Raw genomic sequence first — 25,894 nt, forward strand, 5'->3', positions numbered from 1 at the left:
AAAATAATTTTCTAAATGTCCAGTAAATAAGAATAAATTTGTAGTGTACCTGGTTACAATTAATACACATGCATTTGATGGAAGGGAGGAAGTAAAGAAACCACTATCAAGACAAATCCGACGCGACGGAGAGAAAGAGTTAAGACACAGGTAACAGAATTCCATTCAAAATCTAAAGGCCAGGCACCTTTGGAATTTTCCAAAACATAAACTTCAAGTTGCTCACTTTTTCTCCCACTTTCATTCCAAATCTGCTCTGATTCTCCCAGTAACCCTTTCTACATCTTTTCACAAAGACTTAGTATTCCAACAATCTTAAGTAATGGTTAAATTCTTGGGCCAGGCACTGAGCTAAACAAACATTTTTAATTAATCCTCACTAATAACCCTTTGGAGTATCTACTATCCTCTCTTTATTGATAAGAGAACTGGGGCTCACAGAAATTCTTTAAGTTGACCATAGTCCTATGGCTTAGATTTGAACTCTGGTCCATCTTCTCTCTCCCCTCTTATTTCCTCACTATTTATCTTCATTATCAACTAAAATCCAATCTCTTTTGGCACTAATATTATCTGACCTCTCTCTTATGTTGCCAATACTGTGTGTTGACTCCTCTGTCATCCCACGCCTTGCCACCCAGTCTTTGGCTTCCCCACCACCAGCAATCTTCAATTCCCTTTCTTCAACCGCAGTCTTCATGACCACACTTAGACATTTTCATCATCTAGAAACTGTTCCACCTCTGCTATCATCATCTCCTCCATGATCCTTTTCTCCAACCTCAATTTTCTCTTTTCACTTCTTCCACTCCCACGCCACCTATTCCTTGACCTCAGTAAAACCCCCAGCTTCTTGACATCCCCCCCTTCATTTTCTCCCAGTACAGACTAACTCTACGATCCATCACTTCCTGTAACACTTATGGGAAATCCTACCAGCCTCTCCTTCTCACATTCTCTAAGGTACTTATTTCAAACTTGCCATTACCCAGGAGCTATGCAACTGCCACTTCTACCTGTTATTTTCAGTAAGCAAATTTCAATTTCCCTCTGTGAAAAGAATGCATTCAATTTCCTGTTTCTTATATTACCAATTTATTTGCATACTAATCTTTCTGTGCCAATTCCTGCATCTATCTAAAGATAATCCCATTCATTTCTGCTCTGGATCCTCTTTCCTCTCACCTCCTAAAAGGGCATTGCACATCAATTATCCTTTTTCAATCCTGTTCCACTGAATTCTTCTTAGTTGGTTGGGTCTCAGTATATAAACATGTTAATCCTTAATGGATTAAAATTAAAAGAAAAAAAAAAAACCCTTCCCTCAACCCTAGCTCTCCTTTATATATGACTTGTTTTCTCCTTCATAGATAACATTGAAAACATTTTTTTCCACATTTGCTGTCTCACAGTGCATAGGCCACAGTGGTTACTTTTTAGATAATTGTTAAACAAATGAGATGTAACAAAAGTTCCCAAATAGAATTTACTAATCCTATTTTGGGACAGACATATGAAATGCAGGTAACTTTCTGGGAAATGGAGCTGGAACTAGAGGATAATACTCACAGCCCCAACCTAAAACACTAAAGGAAACAAGGTCCAGTTCCCGAGGTAGAATCTTCAGGCAATGGTACTGACACAGGTAAAACCGGCCAAGCTGAAATCCACTACATTCTCAGGGAGCACTAGCAGAACCACACACACAACCCTCAGTGACCTGGAACAGGGTCAGTGTATGGTCAAGCCCTGCCCAGTGGGCACCTGCTCAAGGGGTGAATGGGGCTGAGATCCCACTCAGACTTCACTCACCAAGCTGTGTGACTTTGTGTGGTCCTATGTCCGCTCAGAGGAATGAAGGCATACACCTTTTCCTAACTTGCACAAGGACACCAAACAGGTCAGTGGCAGCCCTGACCTGAAAACCAGGTCCATGACATGTAGTCAAGCCAGCAGCTTCTAAGATAGTCCAAAGGATCCTTCCTTTGTGTTGGATGGGCCAGAAGTTCCCACAAACAAGCAAATTACATTTGCTGCTATTTTTAGACAATAACAGACATCTTGACTCCATCCTAGACTGATAAAGTACTGGTACAAAATAAATATTTTCCACATTTTCTTTGGCAAAACAGAGGGAAAAAAAGACATAATCTTAATTCTCATGCACATACATGCAACTAGTTAGAGCACCAGGAGCAATGAAGCAGAGAATGGCAAACAGAGTGGACAGTTTTTCAACTGAATTACAAACGTTAGACTCTTTATTTTCATTCACGGATGTGGATTTTACAAGACAGCATGCTCATTAAATTTACATATATCAAGTTGAGTGGGATAGTTAACACCATGGAGAGTCAGATTAAATTTAAAATGATTGACTATTTGGAGAATTAAGCGAATATATACAAGCAGCAAGTTGAAGATGGTCAGGTGCAAGCTAATTCACCCAGGGAGGAAAACACTACAGACAGGCAGAGGCATGACTAGAATTATAAAATAGATATGGGAAAGACAGTCTACTAATGGGTCAATAAGCATAATATCGGAAGGCAAAAATTGAAAGCACAGCAAAACGAAAACCAAACATTAATGCATATTAAGTTAACAGCAAGCACCTCATTTCAGTAGTGTATTCTGTTTTGTTTCACATGTTAAAGCCAATATAATTGTTCTCGGTAGCAGTCTCCAGTTTTGCTAACATTGCATCACTACTGCCACAGATTGGTTAAGCATCTTAAGAGGTTCACAATGATCCCCTAACTACTTCTCCTGAGACTTCAGAGCTCAACATCCTATAAGCAGTTTTACCCATATTTCTTCTATACGTGTAATTCTATCTTTCACCACATTGGAATTCATCTTCCACATCACACAATGTCAAAAGGTCTTGCTCATGCTTATCATTACTGAGGTGGATTCTGACTACCATGAACAGTTTAGTGCCAAATAAAAAACGAAGACTTCATGATCTCATTCAGGTAATTATGTACTCTCAAATAGTGCGCATTAACTGAATCTTATCTAGTTCTGCAATTTAATAAATTTTATTCTTAGATTAGGTTTAAGTAAAATTTAAAAACCTTTAAAAGATGAATACAACCAAGAACCTGGAACTGGGAATTAAATTTATTACCACTTTTATTCAAGATGTCCATAAATATGCTAAAATTATAAAATAGCTTATCTTTCTTTTGTCCATCATTTTTAACTATGTTCTTATATAAGTCTTTATAATAATCTTTTTTTTTTTACATAAATGTGATTATAAAGAGGTTATTACTTTTGGTTTTACCACAAGTGGGTTGGATTTTCACTCTTCTATCCACAATGTCCTTACTCAATCCCCATTAAACTTAATAGGGAATCAGATGGCTAGCTCATTAACAGGACAGCAGCCAGAAAATGCTATTTACCCAGAGATTGACAATGAACTCATAAACACTATTATTTGACCAAATATTCTAACTGGAGCTAATGGAAATAATGTGAAACCAAATCTCAGTTTATCCTAATGCCAGTAACCAAGGAACAAACAAAACAAGAAAATATCACTTTTTTCAAATACCATAAATTTTAGCAGAATAGATAACAAATGAGATGAGTATGCGGGGAACTGCACAACTCTAATTTATTTTGGAATAAAAACTTGAACTGTTCAAGCTTATGCACTTACAATTCCAGATAACTGTTATGTAATCCAGCAGATAAGAACACTACTACTGATAGAGTTTCATTCATTTATTTGCTTTTCTAAACGACCATTTCTTCATAAATTACATAAGGGATAAAATGATCATTTGACTGAAGATACAAACACTGACTTTTCTAGAGAAGAACACAGGACTGAGAAAAAGCCTTCACAGCTAGAAAAGGCTGCACCTGCACACTTCCTTATTAGTAAAAGAGTATGTTTAAATATTACCATACATTTATCCTTTTAAAATTCCCCTAACCATTTGATTGGTTCAACAAACTCCCACCAGGCAAAAATCCAATGCTCCTAAATCATTTATTTTCTCATTTATCTCGATCTAGAAGAAACAACTAGGCATTGACATTATCCCCCTGTGACAAACACAACCCATGAATCAACTTGACAATTGCCTTACATTCTATACTCTCTTCCTCCTCCTCCTCCTCCTCCTATTTGGATTATTATTTGGATTGCTTTTAAACCACTTTTCCCTGAATTTTTCAATTTTTATGTAAAGGAGAGGAAAAGGGTGACATATACTAATAGACCAGAACAAAGCATTCTGATAGGACCGCTCTCATTTTATCTGGTAAACCTTAAATATACTTTTTCAGTTTATAAGAAATAAAAAGTGCTCATGATACAGAAAAGTAGATTTGTAAAGAATGCTAATACTTAAAATAAACTAACTGCTGGTAGGAATCTATAGCAGTCAATAAATGCTTAGAGAATTAACACAAAGGAGTCTTTGTGGGTTTTTCTTTTCCTTCAGACTCCTGGTGACCCTTAAGATATCACTTACACATTCAACACAATAGGCATTCGATTATCTGACTAAAGAAATATCTGTGCATAAATCCTTAACACCAAGGATTAAAGAGTAAAAATAGAAAAAGAAAAAAAATTGTCCTTAGCATGTACCCAAAGAGTGGCAACATGGAATAAAGTTAGTAAGATGAATCTTCTGTCCAACAACTGTACCAGAAAGCATCAAATTCGATTTTATCAGTTCACTTGAGCTCTACTTTCTTCCTCTGGACCTTATGTTTCAAAGATGTCTGAATTGACCACAAAGCTAAGAAGAAGAACAAAGACATCTCAACATTTAACTCTGTGTGTACTAATGTATACCATGATTGCTTAAACATGGTCCTTACCAAATCAGAATAAACAGATCAACTTATTTGACAATACACTCAATGTGCACTATGAAGGCACTAAGGAGACAAAGATGAATAAAGTTAAATATGCATAGTCCAACAAATTTGCTATAAAAAGACGAGGAAACTGATCTAATGAATCAACGAATAAAACAGAAATGTACATAGATATACACTCATTTCATCAGTAATGGAAGATATACTCAAGTTGAAAGGATAAAGATTAGCTGAGCCAAGCATCTTCCCTATTGGAAGGCTAGGCTAGTGAGAGGCTACCCAACTTAATTCAAGCGACTGAAATGAAAAATGAAAAGAGGCCTTTACTAAATACTTTAGGAATAGAGAAAAAACATTAACTCTCTTTTCTGGGGTTATCAGAAATGGCATCATGGAGGTAATCATCATTTGATCTTCATTTGGGAGACAGAAGATGAAAGTGGGGCAGATATTGGGTGGGTACACGAAAATTTTCAGGAAAGACCAGGTTCTCAGTTTCCCCAATACAGAGTTTGTTTACTATGTTTGGAGTAAAATCTCAGATCTGAAAAACATTAACAGTCAAGAAGACAGTTTTAGCCTCTTTCATTGTAGAATTCTAGTCAACGCAATGAAAAGAAAATGAAAAAAATGACAATAGGAAAAGAAAAGTTATTCACGGATATTCTGATTCTATGGATAGAAAAATGAGGGAATCTACAAATAAAAACTGAGAATTTTATAAGGTTACTGGATACCAAAATACATAAAAATTAATATTCTTAGTAGAAAATTTAATGTTTCAAAGATACTAGTTACATACTAGAAATAAGCCAAGGTATAAATCTAATAAAAGACGTACAAGACCTCTAGGGAGAAAATTATACATTTTTACTGTTCAGGAACAGAGAAAATTTAAATAACTAGAGATATAATATATACAATGTTCACAGATGGGAAAACAATATCACAGAGGTATCCATTTTGCCTAAATCAATAAATTCATTGCAATTCCAGTCAAGATCCCAACAGCGTTTATAATGAAATTTAACTAATTGATTGTAAAATTAAGATTAAAATGCAAAGGGGTCAAGAATTGACAAGATGATTTTAAAGAGAGAAAGGAGGTCTTCGATATCAAGGCAGAGGTAGACAAATAGACCAATGAGAAAAATCAAAGCTCAAAAGCAAACTACATATATTCAGAAATTATATTTAACAGTGGAAGTGTTACAAATGATGGACAAGAATGGCTATTCAATCAATGATGCTGGAAAAACCAGTTATCCATGTAGAAAATCAATTGGATCCATGTCTCACAGACAAAAAGATATATAATTCTAACAATTTTAGAAATAAATATAGAAGAACAGATTTATGACGTAAAAATAGAGAAGGATTTCTTAAATATACAAAAAGAACAAATCATAAGAAGACTGATAAATCTGACAACAGTGAATTTTACATTTCTGTACTTGATATTAGTCCTTAATCCCTCTCCCGCAAACAAAATTGTGAAGACAAGACTCAGAGCGGGACAAGATACTTAGAACTCACATAAACTTACACGAGCATTATTCAGGATACATGACAAATTCTACAAACCAATATGAAAAAAGCAAAAACCCCAGTAACAAAACAGGCAAAAGATATGAACAAGAAATTCACAGCGAGTAAACCAAAGGGCCAATAAACTTGTGAAGAGATGTTGAACTTCACTTATGAGCATAAAACAATAAACTGTTTAAAGTTGGAGGTAACCTGCTTACATCCAGCAGGCTTGCAGAACTTAAAAAGCCTTATAATACCAATGCAAACTCAGGGACTTTCTACAAACTAACCAGGAAGAATCTTCAAAGCATCAAATTCATAAAATACAGGGAAAGATTAAGGACCTATTCCAGGCTGAAGGAGGTTAAAAAAACATGACAACTGAATGCAACATATGATTCTGAAGTAGATGCTTTTGCAATAAAGAACATTTTTGGTACGACCAGTAAAACTTGAACACAGTCTGAGGATTAGCTGACAATTGATCAGCATTTACTTTCTCACTTTGCTGTTATATTGTTGTTATGTAGGAGGACGTCCTTATTTGTAAGAAATAATATTAAAGTATTAGGGGATTACGGGGCAATGAGTCAGCAATTTACCAAATGGTTCAGAAGAAAGAAAAAACGTTTTTCTGTGCATCTGTCATTTTTACACAGAAAAGAAGTTTTGCAACCTACAGTAACAAAACCATCAAACTCAGGGTATTGTTCACCTTCAGGAATTAAGGAAGAGGAAAGAATGGGATTGGAAGGAGTACACAGGTACTCCAATTATATCTATGGTAGTGTTTGTTGTATTAAGTTCTATCGTTTTTTTGTATACCTAAAACACTCTTATTTTAAAAAAAAAAACTGAATAAAAGTAGATTCACATTTATATTATACAGTTAAAACTGTTTCAAAAATCAAATTGTGAATGCCTTTAGTATTATCTACATTTCCCCACACTAAAAGCTAATACATGAATTAAATAGTAGGTCATCTAAGCTCTTACTGCCAGTAGACACATCAAACACACGCTTAAGAGATAATGATAATGATAACGGCATTTTATAAATGTGCTCCCACCTACATTACGATGAAGCCTGATAAACATCTTCCCAAGAAAGATTAGAGCATCACTATTCATACTTAAGTACTTTGTGCAATTTTATTAGACCATTTCGTCCATGTTTAATGTGATCATAGAAAGTCCAAAATTTAAATAATTTTTATCAGAATAATTTTATCATCCTTGGCACTCATTTCACACCTGTTAATGATCACATCCTGACAGATGACCTTTCTTGCAAAGATTTCATTCTCTCAGCTAATAGAGAACATGAGAAAACAGACATGGATGCATGAAATCTTTCTTCCTGTTCATTATTTTAATGTTTTTGTGTTTTTGGGAAAACTTGCAATTAAAGCTAATTTTCATCTAAACGTAGAATTTAAGGCGAAAAGAAATGTAGTATCTTAAAAACCTTAAAAGTTAGGAAGTTGCACTTAATTTGACAGGCAGTTGTTTGGGATGATAAACCAGTTGGATCATGCTCCATAGATTTAACCCAGTGGGGAGACGGATAGCAAAATAATGAATAAAAGGATAAATTCCATAAGGGATTTACACATAAGCGGCTCTGAGAAGCGGGCTTAAGGTCTGGGAGAGCACGGGAAGATGTCAAAGAAGAGTAACGTTTGGGCTAAGATTTAAAGTGAGAATAAGAGTTCTCCAGCAGAAGCATGGAAGGGCAGACAGAAGAGGCCAGTGCACCAGCCCAGATAATAGATCAGGAAAGCTTGAACAGGGGAGAAATAAAATCAGGACCTAATAAGGACAGAGAAATGAGCAGATGTGACCAACGCCTGAATGGGATCCAGTATGACTTCCAGGTTTCAGTGTGGGCTTCTGAGAAAGGGTATCAAGGGAGGAGCAGGAGTTTTTGTTTGTTTGTTTTTAAAGGAACATGCTGGAGAGGTGACATCAACAAGGTGGTGACATGGGTCATTCCGTCATCGGTCCTCCTCTCAAAAAGACCAACTAGCAACTATCCGTAGACAAGATACCATTGTAAAAATCCCAGAATCCAGGAATAAAGATGAAGCATGCCCCTGAACCACAGAGACTGACAAGGACAGCATTAGAAGGGTAGGAGGAACATCTGACTTTGACTGCATCACCCTTCCCCCAAGCCAGGACAAGACTGCACCACACCAAGAGGGTACCTCAGGTCTCCTGGTTTCTCCAGTGGGAAGAGAAAGCTCAAGGTGCACAGCCAGGTGCCCTACCACTGCGGGATGCTTCCCGGGAGGGCCATGCAAGTCTCTCCTCATGGAAACCACTGAGGATCAGATAGAGACGAAGAAGGGGGGTGGGGCTAAACAGCAACCAGTGCTCAAATCTTGGTGAACCATGATCCTGCTTGCAGCGGCACCCAAGCAGAGATCCCAGGCAGGAGCTCTGCCTATCTGCAGAGCACAAACAATGGCCCTGTCTGACCAGCGAGCTCAGAAGGCCATTCTGCTCTATGTGCATCCCCAGCCAATGAGCCATACCAGCCTTGGAGTCCATTCTACAGACCCACCCCGAAAGGGAAGCAAATTCAAAGCCACATTAAACTGCTAACATAACTTGCAGTCGTGTCCCAGTGGGAATTGTGGCCACAAATGCCTAGTAGCCAGGGAGCACATCCTACAGCCCACCTAGACAAGGAAACAAATTCACAGCCCACCCAGCTATTGAGCATAGTCTCCAGTCATGCCCAACCAGGAAGCCTGGCAAGACAACCCAGGCAGCCACAGAGCCCATCCTACAGCCCCACTCAGCAGCAGAGCACAGCCTATGGCTCTGCCCCAATGCTGACCACAGCCTGTGGCCTTCTACAGGCAGGAAACCAAGCCAGTGAAGACACCAAATCACGAAGCATTGCCAACAACCCAGCCAACCAGGAAGCCAGGACAACAATCCTACTAGGCCACAGAGCAGTTATCAGCCCCACATAACTGTCACATACAGCTGGAGGCCCCACCCCACCAGAGAGCCTGGCCTGCAAGGTTGCCCAACAAAGGGGCACAGCCAGCTGCCTACCAGATTAGAGAGCCCAGACTACAGCCCCTCTCAACATCACAACAAGCCTGCAGCCCCACTGATTACAGAACATAGCCCAAGGCCACATGCAACCAAGAGTGATTGCAGAACCTAGCCAGCAGCCCTGCCCAATTATGGAGTCCCACCAGCAGCACTGCCCTGCCAGGAAACACAGCCTGAGACCCTGCCAGACCAGAGGTGACTACAGAGCCCAGCTAGTGATCCCAACTGACTGTGGAGCACAGCTAACAGCCTTACCCTACCAGGGAGACCAACTAGTGGACACACTTGAACACAGAGACCAGTCAGAAGGCTCATTCAACAGCAGAGCCCAGGCAGCAGCACCACCACCACCACTCCTCTACCCTGATCTCAGAGCCTGGGCAGTGGCATCTCTCAACTAGAGACCACGATAGCAAGCCCCTCCAGCCAGTGGACACTACCAGCTGGCCCATCCAGTAGGCCAAGCTGAGCTGACATTAAGCTTTTGATTACCAAGGCAATATTTGAAAGACATCCATCTCTAATAAACGTGTTGCCAGCTGTATGACACAGCTACTAGCAAAACAACTTGACTAAAAACCAGATCACCCCACCCATGAAGTTCCCCTTCTTTTAAGAAGGCCCTGAGTAACCTACCTAACTGACCGCTTGGCTGACCCTGCTTTTCCCTTCCTGTGCCATAATTCCCATTCTTATGCTTTAAGTTTGCCAATAAAGAGTGAACCCACAAAACCCTAGACACCTTACCCTCAACCCTAATAAAAGTAGAACCCCAGGCTTGTACTCCCCCTCTCTCTCTACCCATGACCTTACTGTGTAGCCCCTCTGGTGTGCTGTGTACCCTCAAGGATCTATGAGTAATAAATCTTGTTCTTCCAAGTTTCCTAATGGTTTCCTGCTGAAGTGCATCCTATGAGCATAAGAACCATTAGGGCCCACCTAGCCACAACACACTGGCCCCAGTGGTGACGACGGAACATATGTGGGGCTTGCTATGAGTAAACATGGGCCCAGACAGGTCCCCTCACACATTCCTAGTCAAGAACATCACATTCAATCGGCTGGGACAGCAGAACACTGATGAAGGTCTTTCCTTGCCACAGTGAACCTGTAAAGTCTAGAAGAGGAGATTACTCACCCATTTGCACAGACACCAATGCAAGATTACAAGTATCACGAAGAATCAGGTAAACACAACACCACCAAAGGAAACCAATAAAGTTCCAATAACTGACCCTAAAGAAATGGAGACCTATGAATTATCTGACAAAAGATTCAGAATAATCCTCTTTAAAAAGCTCTACAAACACATACAAACAACTAAACAAAACTAGGAAAAGAGCATGAACAAAATGAGAAGTTTGAAGAAACAAAAACCATCCAAAAAAAACCCAGAAGTCCTAGAGCAGAAAAATATAACTGAACTGAAGAACCGACTTGACCAAGCAGAAGAAAGAATCAGTGCACTCGGAAAGAAGTCATTTGAAATTATCCATCCAGAGGAGCAAAAAGAAAAGATTGAAAAATGCCTATAAGACTTATGGGACACCAACAGGAGAAACAATCTATCCATTATGGAAATCTCAGAAGAGAAGGAGAAAGGGACCGAAAGTCTAAAGCAATAATGTCTAAAAACCTCCTGAACTTGGGGTGGAAATGGACATCCAGATTCATAAGACCCAAGGGATTCTAAACAGGTTGAAACAAAAAGGGCTACATCAAGACACACTATAATTAAATAGCCAAAAGGAAAAGGCGAATTTTGAAAGCAAGAAGAGGAAAGCAACTCATCACAAACAAGGGAGTCCCCATAAGCCTATTAGCAGATTATCAAGCAGAAACTTTGCAGACCAAATGAATGAATGAAACATTCAAAGTGCTAAAAGAAAAAAGTCAACTAAGAATATCACATCTGGCAGACCTGTCCTTCAGAAATGAAGTAGAGATAAAGACTTCTCCAAACAAATAAAAGAAAGTTCATCATCATTCACCTGCCTTAAAAGAAATGCTAACAGACGTTCCTCAAGCTGAAATAGGATACTAACACCATAAAACCATATGAAAGTGTAAAACTCATCAATAAAAGTAAATATATAGTCAACCTCAGATTCTCTAATATTGCAATGGTGGTGCATAAATCACAACTCTAGTTTTAAAAAGTAAACCTATTGGGGCCGGCCCAGTGGCACAGTGGTTAAGTTCCCATGTTCCGCTTCTCAGTGGCCCAGGGTTCACCGGTTCGGATCCCGGGTGCGGACATGGCATCTCTTGGCAAAAGCCATGCTGTGGTAGGCATCCCACGTATAAAGTAGAAGAAGATGGGAATGGACGTTAGCTCAGGGCCAGTCTTCCTCAGCAAAAAGAGGAGGATTGGCAGCAGATGTTAGCTCAGGGCTAATCTTCCTCAAAAAAAAAAAAAAGTAAACCTATTAAAAATAACTATAACTGCAATAATTTGTAAATGTAAATTGTAACATTAATAACCTAAAAAAATGAGTGAAGGAGAAGTATAAAGTTTCTGTATACTATCAAAGTTAAGCAATCATAACCAAATAGGAAAACCCTGTAGTACCTACACAAAAGAGTATGGCAAAGAATTCAAAACATACAGCCATAAAAAGTCATCAAATCACAATTCACAACAGCAAAAGAGGAAGCAGGGAACAAAGGACCTACAAGACAGAAAACAAAATGGTAATAGTAAGTTCTTATCAATAAACATAAATAGATTAAATTCTCCAATCAAAAGACATAGAATACCTGAATGGATTAAGAAAACAAGATCCAATAATATGATGTCTACAATAGACCCAGTTTAGCTTTAAGAGCACACTTAGGCTGAGAGTGAAGGGACAAAAAAAGATATTCCAAAATAAAAGATAACCAAAAGAAAGCACTTATATCAGAAAAAAATAGACTTTAGCTAAAAATGGTCACAAAAGTCAAAGAAGATCATTATGTAATGATAAAGGGGTCAATTCATTAAGAAGATAAAACAACTGTAAATATTAATGCTCCCAACATCGGAGAACCTGAATATATGAAACAAATACTACAGAACTGAGAGGAGAAATAAACTGCAATACAACAATAGTTGAGGAATTTAATAACCCACTCTCATCCAGACAGAATCAGTAAGGAAAGATCAGATTTGGACAACACTATAGAGTAAATGGACCTAACAGACATACGCAGAACATTCCATCCAACAGTAGCAGAATACACATTCTTCTCAAGCACACATGGAACATTTTCTAGGATATACCATACACTGGGCCAAAAAATAAGCCACAAAAAAATTCAGGAAGATATAAATTATATCATGTATCTTTTCTGATCACAATGGTATGACACCAGAAATCAGTAACAAAAGGAAAGCTGGAAAATTCACAAATAAGTGGAAATTAAACAACAAAATCTTGCAAAACCAATGGGACAAAGAAGAAATCAAAACATCTTGAGACAAATGAAAACCAAACCACAACATACCAATACCTATGGTATGCAGCAAAAGTAGTACCAAAAAGGAAGCTTACAGAAATAAATGTCTACATTAAAAAAAGAGAAGAAATCTCAATCTAACTTTATACCTCAAACAACTAGAAAAAGAAATAACTAAGCTCCAAGTTAGCAGAGGAAAAGAATAATAAGGATTAGAGCAGAAATAAATAAAATGGAGAATTAAAAAAAAAGTGAAAATAAGAGGCGACTTTTTGAAAAGATAAAATTGACCAACTTTTAGCTAGACTAAGGAAAAAAGACAACTTAAAATCAGAAATGAAAAGGGATATATAACAAAGGATTATAAGAGACTATTGGACAAAGGAATATAAGAGACTATCCTAGAAGAAATGGATAAATTCCTAGAAACATACAAACTGCCAAAACAATCATGAAGAAACAGAAAAATCAGAACAGATCAATAATGAGCAAAGAGATTGAAGAAGTATTCAAAAATCTCCCAACAAAGAAAAACCCGGGACTAGATGGTTTCAATGGCAAACCAAACATTTAAAGAAGAATTAACATGAATCCTTCCCAAACTTCCCCAAAAAACTGAATAGGTGTGAGTACTCCCAAACTCATTTTACCAGGCCATCAGTACCCTGATACCAAAGGCAGACAGAGATACTACAAGGAAACTATAGGCCAATATCCCTGATGAGTACAGACACAAAAATTGTCAACAAAATATTAGCAAACAGAATTCAAAAGCACATTAAAAGGATCATGCACCAGGATCAAGTGGGAGTCATCTCATGATAAAAACCTCAACAAATTGGGTATAGAAGGAATATACCTCAACATAATAAAGACCACGTAAGACAAGCTCACAGCTAACATCGCACTCAATGGTGAAGGGTTGGAAGCTTTTTCCTCTAACCAAGAACAAGACAAGAGTGCCCACTCTCACCATTCCTGTTCAATATAATACTCTAAGTCCTAGTCAGAGCAGTCAAGCAAGAGAAAGAAATATAACGCATCCAGATTACAAAGGAAGAAGTAAGGTTGTCTATTTGCAGATGATCTTACATAGAGAAAACTCTACAGACTCTGAAAAAAACTGTTAGAATAAACAAATTCAGTAAAGTAGCAGGATACAAAATCAACATACCAAAATCAGCTGCATTTCTATACACTAAAAGTGAACTGATAAAGAAATAAAACAGTCCCATTTACAATCGATTCAAAAGCACTAAAACACAAGAACAAATTTAGCAAAGGAGGTGAAAGATCTGTACACAGAAATCTGTAAGGCACTGAAAAGAAAGTGAAGACACGAATAAATGGAAAACTATCCTATGTTCAAAGATCGGAAGAATTAGTATTGTTAAAATGTCCATCCTACCCAAAGCCATCTGTAGATTCAATGCAATCCCTTTCAAGATTCCAATGCATTTTTATAGAAAAAGAAAAACAATCCTACAATTTGTGTGGAACCACAAAAAAACATGAATAATCAAAGGAATCTGGAAAAAGAAGAACAAAGCTGGAAGCATCACACTTCCTAGTTTCAAACTATATCACAAATCTGTAGTAATCAAAACAATATGGTACTGGCTAAAAACAGACACATGGATCAACGGACCAGAAGCAATAGCCCAGAAATAAACCCATGCATATATGGTCAATATTTGACAAGGGAGCCACGAATACTCAGTGTGGAAAGATAGTCTCTTCAATAAATGGTGTTGGGAAAAATAGATAATTACAGGCAAAAAAATGAAACTGGACTGCTACCTTATATCACTCACAAAAATCAACTCAAAATGGATTAAACACTTAAATTTAACACCTGAACTGTAAAATTCCTAGACAAAAACAGAGGAAAAGCTCCTTGACGTTGGTTTTGGCAATAATTTTTTAGATACGACAACAAAAGCACAAGAAACAAAAGGAAAAACAAACAAATAGGATTTTATCAAATTGAACAGCTTCTACAAAGCAAAAGAAACCAAGAAAATGAAAGGAAACCTTACGGAATGGGAAAAAAATATTTCCAAACTACAAATCTGATAAGAGGTTAATATCCAAAATATATATAAGGAACTCATACAACTCATTAGCAAAGAAGCAAATCTAGTTTAAAAATAGGCAGAAGAACTAAAAACAAACATTTTTCCAAAGAGAATAAACAAATGGCCAACAGGTACATGAAAAGGTGCTCAACTTCACTAATCATCAGGGAAATGCAAATCAAAACCACGAGATACCACCTCACATTAGTTAAAATGGTCGTTATCAAAAAGACAAGAGATATTAAGTGCTGGCGAGGATGTTAAGGAAAAAGAACTCTTGTGCACTGTTGGTGGGAATGTAAATTGGTACAGCCACTATGGAAAACAATATGGAGGTTCCATATTAAATATTAAATATTAAAAATAGAACTACCACATGATCCAGCAATTTCATTTCTGGGTATATATCCAAAGGAAATGAAAACAGTATCTCAAAGAGATACCTGTATTCACATGTTCACTGAAACGTTATTCACAATAACCAAGACATGAAAACAACTTAAGTGGCTATTGAGGGATGAATGGATAAAGAAACCGTGGTATGTATATATACACATACATACACAACGGAATATTATTCAGCCATGAGAATGAAGGAAATCCTCCCATTTGTGACAAGATAGATGGACCCTAAGGGCATTATGCTACGTGAAATAAGTCAGACAGAGGAAGACAAATACTATATGGTATCATTTATCTGTGTAATCTACAAATACCAAACTCATAGAAACAGTAGACTGGTGGTTGCCAGGAGGTGGAGAAGAAGGATGAAGGTGGTCAGAGGACTCAAATTTGCAATTAGAAAATAAGTTCTCAAGATCTAGTGTACAGCATGATTACTCTAGCTAAGAATACTGGATTGTAGGGGCCGGCCCCACGGCCAAGCAGTTAAGTTCGTGCACTCTGCTTCGGCAGCCCAGGGTTTCACCAGTTCGAATCCTGGGCACGGACATGGCACTGCTCATTAAGCCACGCTGAGGCAGTGTCCCACATGCCACAACTAGAAGCACCCACAACTAAAAATACACAACTATGTACCAGGGGGCTTTGGGAGAAAAAGGAAAACTAAAATCTTAAAAAAAAAAAAAAAAAAAATACTGCATTGTATACTTGAAAGTTGCTAAGAGAGTAAATCTTAAAAGTTCTCACTACAGGGGAAAAAAATGGTAACTATGTGAGGTGATGGATTTATTTACTAACCTTACTATGGTAACCATTTCCAAATACACACATTTATCAAATCATCACATTGTATACCTTAAGCTTACACAATGTTATGGGTCAACTGTATCTCAATAAAACTGGGAAAAAATAGAAAATGATGAGTTCAGTTTCTGGTTTGTCGAGGTTTAGCATCTTTTTGAGAGCTCAATTACAGCTGCTCTTCTGTAGAGGACATAGCAAGGTATCTGATTATAGGGGATCTTCTACAACATGAAAGGGCTCCAATCCCCCCAGAGGAGAGTGTAGGGAATCAAAGTGCAGAAAGACAGGACGAGATACCCAGAGGCAACAGTCAGAGGAAATAGAGAGACAGGCAGAAGAGGAAACCTAGAAACCAGTTTACTAACTGGTAAGCATTGTCCAGAACGGAGGAAAATCAGGAAAGGGAAAGAAGTGTCATGGTACCCAAAGGAAAAGGAGAAAGGCAAACAAGAGGGAATGGTCAGCAGTGCTACATGTTGCAAACAGGATCTGACAATTAGAAAGCCACTTACAGTTAGAGAGGTAAACATGTGGGGAAAAAAATAGAAAAAATTAAAAGTTATGGGTAGAAAGAGCCAGAGTAAACTCTTCTTTGTAGAGGACAAGCTCTGATGAAAACAAGAGAAAAGAGAGGAGCTAGGGGCAAAGGATACATCAACTTCCCATGAACAGGTGTAGATCCCAGGGAAGCAGAAGGTCTGGGCCATCTAAGAGATACTGCATCCAAAAGGTGACCCCAGCAGAGGAATGGGCTTGTGGAAGACAGGGGCAGAAGGCCAGACAAAGGAGATGTCACCAGTGAAAAGGGAATTATAGGTGAGATTGGGAGGAGGCGGACCACACAAATACCACAGGAGCAAGGAATCAGCACCTGTCATCTCCAACACCTCTACCAGGAAAATGGTCCCCCAAAGATGCCCATGCCCTCATCCCTGGATCCTGCAAATATGTTATACTACATGACAAAAGGGACTTTGTATGTAATGAAGGTTACAAACTTTAAAATAGGGAAATTATTTTGGATTATCTTGGGTGAGCCTAATCTAATACATGAGCACTTAAAAGCAGAGAACTTTCTCCAGATGGAGGCATAAGATGCCACAAAAGGAGAGGTCAGAGAGATTCTAAGCATGAGATGAAATTGATGTATCTAAGATGTAGGGGCCCACGTTAAGGATAGGAAAGAGGCTTCTGGAAGCTAAGCCATCCCCAGATGACAGTCAGCAAGGAAACTTGGACCTCAGTCCTACAACAGCAAGGGTCTGGATGCTGCTAACAACATAAATGAACTTGAAGAGGATTCTTCCCAAAGCATCAGATAAAAGCCCAGCCAGCAGACACTGATTTCAGCCTTGTGAAACCCAGTTGAGCCAACCTGGACTTCTGGCCTAGAGAACTATGAGACAGCCTGTTGGTATTGTTTTAAGCCACTAAACCTGTAATAATTTATTACAGCTGCAATGAGAAACTAACTGGACACCCCAGGGCACCAATGCCAGATAATAAATCCTCTAAACCAGAAAGCATATTATTCTTCCTCCTCCCCTCACCTCCAGTCTAATCCTGGAGGTGACAGATTCAGTCTAGAGTAGGAAAGAAAAGTGAAGCGGGGAAAAGAAGAGGCCAACCACACTCCCAACAACCGCAGCCCCTACTGGAGGCTCCAAGTGGAGCAGGTTTAGAACAGGAAAGGGAGAAGCTTTCTTTGGATGAAAACTAAATTATTTACATTAAACTAGGGTTTTTATTATCTGGGACTCTCTGGAACCTGCATTGAATTTAATCCAGAGGCAGGAAGGATAAGGAAAGAGGGCTGTTTTAAAGGGGCAACGGCTGGAATAATTAAGTCACTTTCAGCTTGTACCTACCATGCTCACTTCAAAACACCAGTTACATATGTCTACAGTGAGTTTGAGAACAACCACTGACATGTGACTTCCAGAAATCAAAGTTGTATACAGAATGATGTTCACACAACTGTTTCTTATAGCCAAGACCCACAGAGAAACCAAGATGAGCTTTCAGGTAAAAATTCTGCTTTAATCAGAAGACAGATAAGAGGAAAAGCCCTTAAAAAGAAGTATAACTCAACATTCATCACTACTTTTAAAAAAGCACATTGAAACTATTACCCAGAGACCAAGCAAACCAATTTCCTAAATAAAAATGAAAGGAGTACAAATGCTGAAGTATGGCATGTACTTCGCATTCATTAAGTAATCAAGTCAGCACACTGTCTTTCAAAGGACTGTCTTGAGGAGGGAAAAGAGGCGTTCTTCAAAACAAAGTTTTCACTTCACGTAAAAATTATTTAAATACCTTGGATAACATTAAGTAAAAATTATTTTTAAATTGCACAATGTCTAAACAAAGACTCTAGATGCAACTTTTAAATGGTATGAAACCTCGGTAGGTGCAAATACCAAAAGGTTAAAATGGCAGATTGAGTGTTGCATCCTCAAAAGAATTTTTATTAATAGAAATAGTACAGATAGGTACAAGCCAAAAGTCAAACCCAAGCTAAATCTAGCATCCTCCACAGAAATAGCTTTAAATTTGTCAAAACTGTGGTACTCTGAAAAGCCTGAGAAATATCACTAACCCACATTTAAGGAAGGAAAAAGACCCCGCTCAGCTTCAGAATCAGCAGGTTTTCCTTACAATGTGCTGTGATATGGCCAAGGAATCAGAAAGGAAAGTTAACCTATTCCTTATTTTTTATTATTTTTTTTTTATTTGGTGAGGAAGATTAGCCCTGCACTAACATCTGTTGCCAATCTTCCTCTTTTTTGCTTAAGGAACACTGGCCCTGAACTAACATCTGTGCCAACCTTCCTCTATTTTGTATGTAGGATGCTGCCACAGCACGGTTTAGATGAGCTGTGTGTACGTCCATGGCCAGGATCCGAACCTGCGAACCCAGGGCCACTGAAGCAGAGTGCACGAACTTAACCACTATGCCACCAGGCTGGCACTCATTTTTTAAATAGATCTTGTTGTGATAAACTTATTCATTAGCAAATTGGGCAGCCCTGGGAAAGCAAGAATTTCATTTTACTTCTGCTGAGTAAACTGAGTTTGATTGAAAAAGATCTTCTGCCAAGAGGGAGACCTGTTTTAGATTTAACAAGTGATTTGGCCCAGTTATTAAATACGTATTCTGTAAACACTTCAGAAGTGTCAATATCCATCTGCCCTGTACATACTATTAAAATTGATACTCTTAGCCGGGAGAAGGGTAAGACTAACAGAAAAATACTTCTAAAGTAATCATGTTCGGAACAGAATATCAAACTATGTTCACTACTTTTTTTAGGTAATTGTACTTTTAATGGCTTGTGGTAATAAAATGTGGTCTTTGTAAATGTCTAACGTCACTAGCCTACTCACTCTACTTACTCAGATGGCACCAGCAATTAGGATCCAAAAGCAAAATTGGTATTTCTTAACAAGGTAGTCACAAGTAAACCAAAAAAATACCATTCCAGAATCTCACAGAGAATTAAGGTGAGTGGTCCCACATATAGTGCACGAATGAGGGGAAGGAAAGGGTACTTTTCCATCTGGAGTCTTCCACAGTGGCATTAAAGAGAGCTACCTTTATATAGGCTTCATTAAGAGAGGCAAAAGCTAGCAAAAATAGGTTAGATTTTCTTTGTTCTAGGCTGAAATTATATCAACTCATGGTGACAAAAGACTTAATAAAGAGTTATACATGTGTGGTTATTACAACCAAAATTAGCACTTCATCAAGAGCTGATACAACAGGTAAGAATTTCCCAAGCCTGCGGTTCAAGCAAAACAAGACTAATAAAATGTATGCTCAGTGACGAAGAGTTAGTGATCCCTAACACTAACTGAAAATCCTATGAAGACACAAACTCGGCATTCTTTGTTTCTGGGATATTCTGAAGCCCCATGTGTAATGCTGGACGCAAACACTTGCTGATGCATAGAAAACAAGGCGGCACAATGGCAAATATATTGTTGATTCCAGCTGAATAACGAAGAGACCAGCCATCAACTTTTTCTCAAATTCCAAGCACATCTTACAACTCTAAAATAAATAGGTGAATGCAATAATTTCCCTACAAACTAAATAAGGTTGTCAAAAGCAATAGGTGAAAGATTAGACAGATACAAAATAAATCACGATGCTGAGATAATATACAATTCCTTAGAATGGCATACACAGTCCTTTCATAAACCGCCCCAAATTATCATTCCAGTGTAATTTTTCCAACCTCTCACTGGTCCCCCCCTGAGCAATTTGCTCCCTCGCTCTTTGTTCACTGCAGTTTACTCATCTCAGGAAAGCCCTTTCCCTCTGCTTATCCAAATCCTCACCTAAGTTAAGATCTGCCCCTAATTCACCCTCTCCGCTTAAATCCCCCAAACTATTACAATATCCTTTCCATTCTGGGTTTCCCCTGCAGCTAATGAGGTATTTCAAAATTTAAAGTAATTTCTGTCTACTCTGAACTTATAAAGAACTTAATCATTAAATACTACCTTCTAGCATTTCTTACTCATTTAATTTTGCAAAATGTTTGTTGTGAATCCTAGGAGATAAGCAACTTGAGAGGAACTATATATGAAAATAATCTATTTAGATGAAATTAGCATTCATTTTGTAGTAAATGGTTTGAAGATGCTTAACATATGGGGGTTATTGGTCATATAAACTAGTTCAGCCACCTTGAAAGCCAGAAGCTGAGTCTGTCAGAGAATCATCATCACTTAGGACCAACTGAAGGTGGCCTCAAATGACACCAGGCATCTCCACCAGAAAAGGCATCCTCCAAAACGAGTGAGTTCCAGTCTCTACAGATATAACGGTTGCAGGACTATATGAACCTGGGTATCCTGCGAACTAAGAAAGTAATCAAACTTAACAATGCACACAGCAGAGCACTGTCACCATCATTTTAATATCTAACCGAACCCAGACAAACCACTGAGATAATCTATTCAAGACAAAAATATATCCTTTGATACTTTAGAGTTTTTATGTTTTTATGTATTCTGTATAAAACAACTGGTGTGACATTTTTCTTTAGATTCTTATTTTTATAATCCTAAAGCTCTCTATGCCTGAAGTACTATCTTAAATGATATCAGAAATCACCCTATGAAACATGAGTTCCAGATATGTTTAGTGTTCCATCAACACGAGCCAAAGCTAAGGCTTTTACATCAAACATTTTATAAGGAATCAAAATTCCTACCATCATCTTTTCAAAAAGTTCTAAGAGCTCGTTCTCTGACAGTGGCTTTGGGATGTTTTCCATCATCTCTGAAGAGCAGTCATTGCTTGCAAACGCAGTCTTCAGGTTGGAAAGTGGCGGTCTCTCCTTCTTGCTCCCTGGAATTCTTATGCTGGCAAATTTGTCCAGCTACAAAGAAAGATAAAATAGCATATATGTAAGTATTTTCCTTCTCCAACAACATTAATCTAATTCCCAAAATGAAAAGACAAACAGGGTCAACCACATCATCACTATGATTTCATCAGGAGGCATTCAGCACTGGCATCTTTAAAATTAAAAGAAATAATGTAAAAGTAAGTGAAAAGTTTTCAGTAACCATCCTGTCTAAAGGTAGAAGAGCTATCAGTCAATCTCAAAAGATTCCTTCTAATCTTAAAACCATAGAAACAAGTGACCTTTGCTTTACAGATTAGCAAACTTAGCAGTTTTACAAAGGTAACTTAGCTAATTTAGCAGGTGGCAATCAAACTAGTACTCAGTGCCCTGCCCCCCAGCCCCGTTTCCATAGTGCATACTACACTCCTAGGGGTAACAGGGGTGGGGGGGATAGAGATTTAGGAATTTTAAGAACTGAATTCTACCTCTCTCTCCATAGGCTGTTGGCCTGATAAACATCACATTTCTCTTTACTTGGGCCGGTCTGTATTTGAACAGCTTCATGAACAACTAGAGAGCAGGGTGGCTAAAGCTTCAGGAAATAAAGCTGGATTTTTGTTGTAAGGAGATTTCTTCTACAACTGTTTCATCCAATAGTTGGCTGATATCAGAAAATGTCTATTAGTTTACAAGGCTAATTGTTCATTTATTGAAAATTGCTTGAATTTCTTGAGTTCTATTCCACACAAAGAACCCAGACACATACAATGCTTCAAGCGGCAACAATTAAAAAGGCAAAATTAAAATTAAAGTAGGTATTAAGAATGGAAGTGTACTGAAAAAGCACAACAATTCTGTGACTTGGTTCAGCATAACTGTGCACATTAAACTACTGTTTTTGCCACCATGTGTGTAGTACACAGGCCTGTGCTATTCATGTAGTAACCATTAGCTACTTGTGGTTATTTAAATGTAAATTAAAAGTTCAGTTTCTTATTTGCACTAGCCACATATCAAGTGTTCAAGAACCACATGAGGTTAGTGGCTCCTATATCGGTCAAAGCACATACAGAACATTTGCATCACCACAGGAAGTTCTACTGGATAGACCTACTAGAGCCCCAAGAAATACGACACTTAAAATTCTCAATTTAAAAGGACAATAAGTCACAGTATTTTAAAAAATCCTACTTCTTTAATGAAGTGCATCATCAAGCAATGAGATACAAAGATGATGCTTATCTTTCAAAATAGGTCTTTAAAATCACTATGAGGATAATGCCTAAGAAAACTGCTATGTACTGTAGTCATACACAGTCCATCTAACATGACTTAAGCACTAAAGTACTAAGGATGCAACAGCTTATGGCAGGATTACCAAGTGGTCACAAAATACCACTGGTCTCATCCTAACAACCAAAAGAAGCCAGAAAACCTACAAAACTGTACTTGCTATTGTTTTCCAGCCATCAGGGAGCTGAGGACAGAATGAAAGCTGTGAGAATGCTGGGAAGTGACAAGCTGCTCTATTCCTGCTGGAGAAGAAGAATAACTTAAACAAGGGTAAAGAAAAAGCAGCCAAATTTTTAAATGAACTATTGACAGCCGCATCGGTGCTGGCATGAGAGATTAGAATTCCAAGGAGACACAGTCACAAAGCCCCAGCCATGGAGCAAGTCTACATCCACCTACCATCCACCAACTCTTTCCCTCAGGTCTTCACCAACTGCACAGAGGAGTATGCCAAAGGCTGGGGACAGGGCAGGAAAGCTGATCGAGATGTTCCCTGAGGCATGCAAGTTCTCTCCCAATGCAAAGCAGCTGCCCTCCAAAGGCTCTGGACTAGGCCAAAGAGCTGAGAGAAGTCCCAACGACTCATTCCAGACCCTCAGAGAGAACAGGACAGCAGCCATCTGAAGACTGGGGGCAGGATACCAGGTCAGAGAGATTTCCTAAAGCAACAGAGAGCCAGAAGTAAAACTGGAAAAGAGAACTCTTCAGTAACTCTAAAAATGGGCATCAGGACTCTAAAGCAGAAAGAGATACTCCAGTTTTGCAAGCTAATAGTTCAGTTGTGAAGTCAAAAAATTGATTGCCAGAACCTCATTATTGCTCAGATCCCAAGCCCTCAAAACATCTGAGGCCACAGATGAGCTGAGTAAAACTGAAGCAGCCAGGAAGCCCAAACCCAGCTCAACTAGAGATCACATTGACTCAGCCCCTATCCTAGCAGCATGAAACAAGGGCATGCCCTTTCTTGGAAGTAAATATTAATCTCTACTACAGTTAAATAAAATGTCCACCATACAATTAAATATTGCTACACACAAAGAAGAAAATGTGGCCCACAGTCAAAAGAAGCAGACCTAGAGATGGCCCAGATGGTGAAATTACTAGACAATTTAAAACAGGATTTAGAAAAATCTAAAGGATATAATAAAAAGAGTGGACACCACACATGAGAGATGGGGAATTTCGGCAGCAAAATCATGAAATTTTTTTAAAAAAAAGATTAGAGTGAAAAATGTATCAGAAAATGAAGAATTCCTTAGATTGGACTTAACAGAACCTGAACATTGCTGAGGAAAGAACTGGTGAACCTTAACATAAAATCAATACAAAGTATCCAACCGAAACAAAGAGAAAAAAAGAATGGGAAAAGAAAGAACAGAGCAACCGAGATCTGGGATACGATACAAAATGTTGTAACATAAGTGTAATTGGGGTCCAGAAGCGGAAGAGAGAGTGAGAATGGTACAAAAGACATATTCCAGAAGATAATGACTGAGCTAATTGATAAACATATATATATGCATGTATGTATACATATATCAATTCACAGATCCAAGAAGCTCAGCAGACTCCAGGAGAATAAATATCAAAAAAAAAGAAAAGAAAAAAGAAAAAACCACCACACTTAGGCATCTCATAGTCAAACTGCTGAAAATTAAATATAAAGGCAAATAGTAAAAGTGCAGCCAGAGAAACGAAGACATTATACACAGGAGAGAAATGAGACAAATGATTACTAATTTCTCACCAGAAACAATGGTGGCAAAAGACAATGCAATGGCGTCTTTAAAGTACGAAAAGAAAAATACTGTTATCCTGGGATTCTATATCCAGTGAAAATACTTTTTGTAAATGGAGGCAAAATAAAGACATTTTCAGACAGACAAAAGCTGAGAGAATCTACCTCCAGTAGACCTGTACTACAAAAAGTGTCAAAAGAAGTTTTTCAGGCCGAATAGAAACGATACCAGATAGAAGCCCAAATTTACAAAAAGAAGCGAAGAGCAGTGGACAAGTTATTCTGGTTGATGGTGGTACACAGATAAATGAGCTATTTATGACGTAAATAACAATCAAGTGGAGGAGACAAGCACATAAACAGATAATTAGCTATATAGAAAGTGTAGCAAGAGTTACATACCATGTGTTACAGTGGCAAAAAAGAGGGGCATCTCATTCACCAACGTAAACATTCCCTACTTTGGAATAACCCAGAAACATAAAATCTTCTCTACATGAATATATGTCCAGAAGCAACTATCCCCAGTACATAAGTATCCCAATTTCTGATACATGTTTTAAAAAACTAGGAGACACCAAAAAAATTGTTTTAAGAAATGGGACTGGTTACTCTGTCTCCGGAATCACTACTTCACTGCCATCACTTCTATACAGGTAATAGCAATTCCTGGGTGTAGAAACTATGCTGACTCCTCACACACCACAAAAAAAAAAAAAAAAAAAAGGTAACTTAATTAAGATGCTAAACTTATAATGAAGTGAAATTAAGCCAAACATCATTAATGCAACATCAATATCACAAATGTAAACATGTCAATGAATGGGAATAGTAAGCTTAAGCAATTCACAAGCTAACTTATGAATACATTACCTAATGGTTCCATCAGTGGTAGAAGAAATCAACAAATGTTAGTTTTCATCAAAACCCAAAACTTTTTAAAATAAAAATCTAAGTCAAAAATAACAACAGCTAATATTTACTGAGCCCCTTCTATATGTCACACACTGTGCTAAGAGCTTGAAATGTAGCACCAAGTTGAATGCATTTGTTTAATCCTTACAATAAGGAAACTACATGACTAAATAGTCAAGGACAAACTCCAAAACACTTCTATACATAAAAATTTCAGGCCAGCCCTGGTGGCCTAGCGGTTAAGTTCAGCGCACACTGCTTCAGCAGCCCAGGTTCGGTTCCTAGGCACAGACCTATACCACCCATCTATCAGTGGCCATGCTGCAGCAGAAGCTCAGATACAAAACAGAGGAAGACTGCCAACAGATGTTAGCTCATGGCAAATCTTCCTCAGGAAGAAA

General features: G+C 38.1%; 1 protein-coding gene across 3 annotated transcripts in view; it reads right to left on the reverse strand.

Moving 5' to 3' along the window:
* The window catches only part of DIAPH3 (diaphanous related formin 3), a 484,080-nt gene that overhangs the window by 414,628 nt on the left and 43,558 nt on the right, over window positions 1-25,894 (reverse strand). For all 3 annotated transcript variants that reach the window (XM_070240326.1, XM_070240325.1, XM_070240327.1), the window contains one exon: window positions 21,410-21,577. In XM_070240326.1, coding sequence (XP_070096427.1) covers window positions 21,410-21,577 — 168 coding nt within the window. The remainder of the gene's footprint in view (window positions 1-21,409; window positions 21,578-25,894) is intronic.

The sequence above is a fragment of the Equus caballus genome, chromosome 17, assembly GCF_041296265.1.
Source record: "Equus caballus isolate H_3958 breed thoroughbred chromosome 17, TB-T2T, whole genome shotgun sequence".
NCBI lineage: Eukaryota > Metazoa > Chordata > Mammalia > Perissodactyla > Equidae > Equus > Equus caballus.